The sequence below is a fragment of the Prionailurus viverrinus genome, chromosome A2 (genome assembly GCF_022837055.1).
Source record: "Prionailurus viverrinus isolate Anna chromosome A2, UM_Priviv_1.0, whole genome shotgun sequence".
NCBI lineage: Eukaryota > Metazoa > Chordata > Mammalia > Carnivora > Felidae > Prionailurus > Prionailurus viverrinus.
In genome coordinates this window covers 98,328,552-98,334,551 of record NC_062562.1, presented here as the reverse complement: position 1 = coordinate 98,334,551, position 6,000 = coordinate 98,328,552, and the positions used below count along the sequence as shown (strand labels likewise).

The 6,000-nt window shown below is 41.0% G+C and overlaps 1 protein-coding gene across 4 annotated transcripts in view; it reads left to right on the top strand.

Annotated features, from left to right (window-relative positions):
• The first annotated feature begins 1,391 nt into the window (after positions 1 to 1,391).
• The window catches only part of SGCE (sarcoglycan epsilon), a 70,079-nt gene continuing 65,470 nt past the window's right edge, over positions 1,392 to 6,000 (top strand). For all 4 annotated transcript variants that reach the window (XM_047850797.1, XM_047850796.1, XM_047850795.1 and 1 more), the window contains exon 1: positions 1,392 to 1,560. In XM_047850797.1, coding sequence (XP_047706753.1) covers positions 1,452 to 1,560 — 109 coding nt within the window. In that variant the 5' untranslated portion in view covers positions 1,392 to 1,451. The remainder of the gene's footprint in view (positions 1,561 to 6,000) is intronic.

The window sequence follows — 6,000 nt, the reverse complement described above, 5'->3', positions numbered from 1 at the left end:
CCCTCCACTCCACTGCTATAGCAGGAATGGTGTGGGCAGAATGTTAAACACTAATTTTTGCCCGGGGCTCCATTTTGTGTACCAGCACCATCATGCAGACAACCGTCCTGCAGAAAAACATAGTGGGAGCCATTCCAAAAGGTGTGTTAGAGACAAAGGGTGGGGTCCCCCTCCAAGAAGACGGAGTAATCTTACTCTACAGCTCTTGTCCCTTTTTAGCAGGTTTCTTTATAGCATAAAACAGTGCAGCTTGTATATCTCTGCAGCTGTTATTACTTTGTAGCGCATTTTAGGTGTAAATTCTCTGCAGCTCATGGACCTCTGCAGTTCCTGTGCCTTGTAACACAATGAAGCGCTGTTGTAGTGCTAATGGTATCATTTTTGTAGCGCTAATCTTCTGCAGCTCAGATTTTGTAGCGCATTTAAAGCGCAAATCAATCATCAGTCTGCAGCTCATATATTGCTGCAGTCCATAATGGTTTGTAAGCACATTGAAGCGTCCATCCATCTGTAGCGCATCTGACGCGCTTATCAGTTTGTAGCGCATTGAAGCACCCATCAGCTAGTAGCGCATTTGAAGCGCCAGTCTACAGCGCATTTGAAGCGCTTATCAGTTTACAGCGCATTGAAGCGCCAATTAGTTTGTAGCGCCTATCACTATGTAGCGCATTTGAAGAACAAATTGCAAATTGGTCTGTAGCTCTTATCCGTCTGTAGCTCATGTCTGTCCGCAGCTCATGTCTGTCTACACCTCTTATCTGGACTTGGGTCCTGGAAATCAAAGCCCTGAAGGCTTGGTTTCTCTCTCCACTCTGTTTTGGGGTACAGCCAGTGAAGGCGTGACAAGATTTTCGTGGAGACACTTAGGGGCACTACTCTATCTCCCGCAGCTCCCGAAAAGGACAGGGAATGAATGTGATCTTAAAAAAAGAAACATCCTCACCGCATACTCACCACGCGAGGACTCCTCTGCGAAGACAGGAGGACGGGGTCCCACACCTGTGCCAGGCGTGGGTTCCGCTGGGTGCTCCGCAGCCCGGAGTGGCCCCGGACGCGAGCCCGCTCAGCGGACCTTTCGCAAGGCTCGGTGGACCCTCTTCGCTGTTCTCCCCAGGTCGTAGTCAGGTTTCTTCGACACACACCAACCGAAGTTGAAGCGCGTGTACCGGGAGCGCCGACCGGGAGCCTTATATAGGCTGAACAGAGGAGGGGGGCGCCAAATCCCAGCGTGCTCTGCGGGTTAGGGGGGCGGAGGGGAGCGGGGGCGGGGGTTGGGGGGGATTGGGGGATGGGGGTGGGGGCGATGGCCACGCTACACTGGCCCGCCGCTAGGGGGAGTACGGGATTAAGGAGGGGGTGCAGGATGCTGATGCTGAACTGGCCAAGCTGGGAGGAAAGAAGAAAGGGAGGGGAGGGGAGAATCGAGGACGGCCGGCCTAGTCAGGCCAAGAATGCAATTGTCCCGGTGGTGGGAGCTGGGAGACCCTTGTGCTTGGACGGGACAGGGTCGGGGGACACGCAGGATGAGCCCCGCGACCACTGGCACCTTCTTGCTGACAGGTTAGTGGCCCGCGCGCGACGGGAGGTCCTGGGGCCAACAGGCCGCCGCCTCCCCATCCCCCGCCCGGGTTTTGGGTACCTGGGGGCATTTTCTGGGTGCCAGCCCCTCTTTCTACCCGCATCCTCACGACACCCCTCGTCCAGAACACCCCGAACCCCAATTCCTGGGCCCTGTGAGTCCCTTCTCAGCCTTGACCCCTGGCCTTTTCTTTTTCTCCGCGCCCCCGCGGGCCCCTCCCTGCCCAGAGCGCGCAGAAATTCTGTCTCCAATTTCCATTCCCACCGCACCCCCTACCCCTAATTACCAGCCCTGGTGGTGGACCTCTCCCCATCCCTGAAGCAAAGACTTGGGGGTTGTTGCCCATTTTTCTGGGGGTCGTTACCACACGAATGGGGCTCTGCGGCCCGGAGACAAGCCATAGGAAATGGGTGTCAAGCTGCATACCCTTCCACATAAACATCCTTTTTTTTTTCTTTCCTTGAATCCGATCGGGAGGGAACACAAAAATGTGCATTTGAAACACCGAATTCCCCTTCCTCCTAAGAGCATTTCTTGGCGGCGGAAATCTTGGCGGCGGAAAATTTTTCTTAGGTTTTACGGAGCAGGGAAGCAGAATCGTGAAATGCTGGGAGCTAAACAGGGCGTTCAGGTCAGGGTTAACCCCGGCTGGGGGCCAGAGACGCTGCAAACAGCCCCGTTTGCCCCACCAAGTGCACTATTTTGAAAAGCAAAAACAATTAAAAACAGCTGTGGATGCCTCCAGTGTGCTTGGAGGCTTCGGAGGCTCCCAGCTGTGGCCTTTTAGTGGTGATTACAAGGTTTACACAGAGACCTAGCTCTCTCTGCAACGTTACGTTTTTCTAAGTCTTGTAGAGTGAATGAATGCATTTAGTCACGGTAACCGCATGTTTAATCCTTTCAAGCGTGTTGCTGAGATTCGGCCACAAATGTTTGTGTGTATTTATGCATATAAATATACATATTTTACTTTAGATAAAAGTGCAATGAGTTGCAAACCTCTGAAATACTGATGAAGAAGAATGCTTAAAAAAAAAAAAAAAAAGAGCCATAACGAGGATTTCCATTTAAGCGCCTCAAAGTGTCAGGGTCTGAGAAAAAGGACAATTTGTTGATAATCTTAGAAAAAGAAGTTTAAGTTAAAATGGAAAGCCAGTTGTCTACAGCTGAGTGAGGTTTCTGAAATGCGGATGACCACATTTGTATTTAAAGGCTAAAATTGAGTATATTTTAATAACATTGCTACAGATTATTTATACATATAGGATAAATAAGAATTCGACCCATTGTGCGTGACAGGGTGTCAGGGATCGCAATTAAAGCTAGCTTTTCTAGAAATAAACAAAAGTGGAACACAATTACTGGGATTTTACTTTTTATCAGAAATAAAATGTTGAGCATCAGATCTATGAATGAATGAAGTGAAAATTTCCAACAGTGGAAGATGTTTTTCTAGGAAGTTGGGTGAACACAATTATACTTTTTAGAAGTGCCTTTAATCTTAAGATGTTCATCCTTTTCTGCAAGATAAAATTTTAGGATGTCTTATGTTTGCCAGAGTACCATTCTGACTGCCGAACTGTCAACCCCTTAGATGTTTTTTTCAATCTAGAAATTTTAGTTTGCCTATTTGTTAACTGATAGATATTCTTTATCTAAATAGTGAGATTAAAAACCAGGATAGATGGTAGGGAAAATAAAAGTTTAAAAATCTATCCCAAGACTTTTAAAGTTTGAATAACTTTGAACCAATTTCATTTTTTATTTCAAAATGTTAACCAGAATTTTTTTGTATAAAAACATCTTTAGTATTATTTTTTATCATACTGAATTTTTATTCACTGTGCAAAATTCAGGAGAATAAAACTACAGAAAACTGGGGACAAAAATCAAGAAGAAAATCAAGATCACCTGTAACTTCTTCATCCTAAGCTAATCCCCATACACATTATGTAGTTTACTTTTTCAGACTTTCTTTATACATTTACATGTACCAAAATAACATATATTTCTCATAGAGCTACATATGTATGATTCCTAAAAATTAAAAATCAGATCAAATTAATTTTCCTTCATTATTTTCTTTCCAAAGAGACCTAACTGTTAAACAACATTAAATTTACAGAGATTTTTTTAAAGGAAATAATATTAATTGCTTTTTCTAATTAAAATGTAAATGAACAACGTTAGTACATAAATATTTAAAACTGGATAACTGATAATTTCCTCTGATCTCACTATTGTAACATACGCATATCATTTTGGTGTATTTCCTTGTGTTTTTTATTTCTCTTCATATTAAATAATTTTTATTTTGCTTAGAAATACTTTTCTGAGCAAAAAAAAACAACATTGATAAGTAATTATGATAAGACTTTTCAAATCTGAAACAGCAAAACAATATTAAAAATAAATACAAAAATATAACATTGACAAATACCTTAGATAACATTTGTGTTATCTTACAAAACATTAGCCTCCCTCCAATTAATAGACAAGAATTTAAAACACTTTTTTGACATTTATTATTCCTAAGTGAATTTTGGATTTTCTCAGATATTCTCAGTGTTGACTATTTCTTACCCATTTTGCACACGGTTACATGTAAAGCAAAAAAAAAGGTGTTACTGAGCATATTTATTTTATCAAATAATAACTGGGCATTATATTTGGACATTTTAATTCATTTTGATGAGCATTTGCTGTGGATCCATGAAGCTGTTGATTGACCACCTGTATTTAACTTCTAGTGCAATGGGAAAATTGCATTTCAAAACAAAGTAGCATTTTCCCTTGTCAAATACTAGCTAGACTTCTCTTTGGACATTTAACCTATTTTATGACAATTTTCCATCTGTGAAACTGTTGACTTACCTCAAGTATTTAGCCTAATTTCTAGGGTGGCGGGAAAATTGTATTTCAAAACAAAGTGGAATTTTCACTTGTCAAATAATAACTAGACTTTCTAGTTGGACATTTTATGTATTTTAAATGAAAATTTGCTATAGATCTGTGAACCTGCTGAATTACCAGATACTTTTGGCTTCACTTTTAGGGTGGTAGACAAAATTTATTTCTAAGCAAAGTAAAATTTTCAGTTGTCAACTGGACTTAGTATTTGCTCATCTTACCTCTTTATTATAAGGGTTTTCCATAAATCTAAAAGCTGTTGGTTTACCTGATGTATTTAGCTTAGCTTCTAGGACAATGGACAAATTGTATTTCTAAGCAAAGTGGAATATTCACTTGTCTTGCTCTCAGACATTAAAAATAGCAAGAGACAGCACCAGAGAAACCTAGTGAGAGACCATCTCAAAGAGATAAGGGTAACATGTATTCAGTTTCTAACGCTGGTTTTCCACTGAGAAAACCATGCTCTAAACAAATGCTGAGGCAGTAAAGAAACCCTGACATGTTAAAAAATTCTCCATCAAATATTCAGATTGTTTGGGATTCCAATAAGGGCAGGATTTATGGATATTTTCTCCAAAATAACCAGCCACTTTATTTCTTTTTCTTTTTTGATAACTGTACACTTACTCTTACTGACTCCTTTTCTTAAATCTTACCCTTGCCTCAGCTCTAAACACCAAAGTGCAAATCCTACTGCTGATCTTATTTCCTGCTCTTAGTGTAAAAGAGGACTCTAGGTGAATAGATGATATGAGTTTATGTGTCCATTAGAGATTCTTGGGCTGGAGGTCTGTTTTAGTCCAAATCTTCACAGAACTATTAAACATGGTGACTTTTTTTTTTCCTTTTCATCCTTTTGAACTTCTCCAGCATAGATAAAGAGACAGACATAACAGACAGACAGACATGAACAGACTGAGTCACTCACTCTCTGTCTCTCTGTCTCTGTCTCTGTCTGCCTCTCTCTCTCTCTCTCTCTCTCTGTCTCTCTCTCTGTCTCTCTTTCTCTCTCACACACACACACACACACATACACACACACACACACACACACTTATATATACCCCATCCAGGCTTTTTCTAAACTTTAGAATACTGTTCTCTGGTTTGCTATCTCTCTGATTTCCAGAAATATTATGCCAAAAACAGGAAAGCAAAATTAAAAAAAAAAAAAGAAGAAGCTAGTGTTCCTAAGGATCAACAAGTCTTTTTAACTGAATATTTTTTGATTGGGGTTTTCAAGTTGGTAGGATCAGATAGAGTCTCAAGTCTCTTAAAGCTGTTTTACATGAACTGCCTCCAAGCAACATTCTCTCTAAGAAGAATTCCTGGTGTCTTCAATTTTTTAAACAATGTAACTATAGTAAACACAGTATTGAATAAAAAACAGTGTCCACAGTCTGACGCCCGAACAGACATTTCCATTGAGGCTCCTTTCCTTTTAGTCTTTGTTCTGTGTGCATATGTAGTTTTCAAAGACTATAATTTTAATATGTATAGTTTTTTTA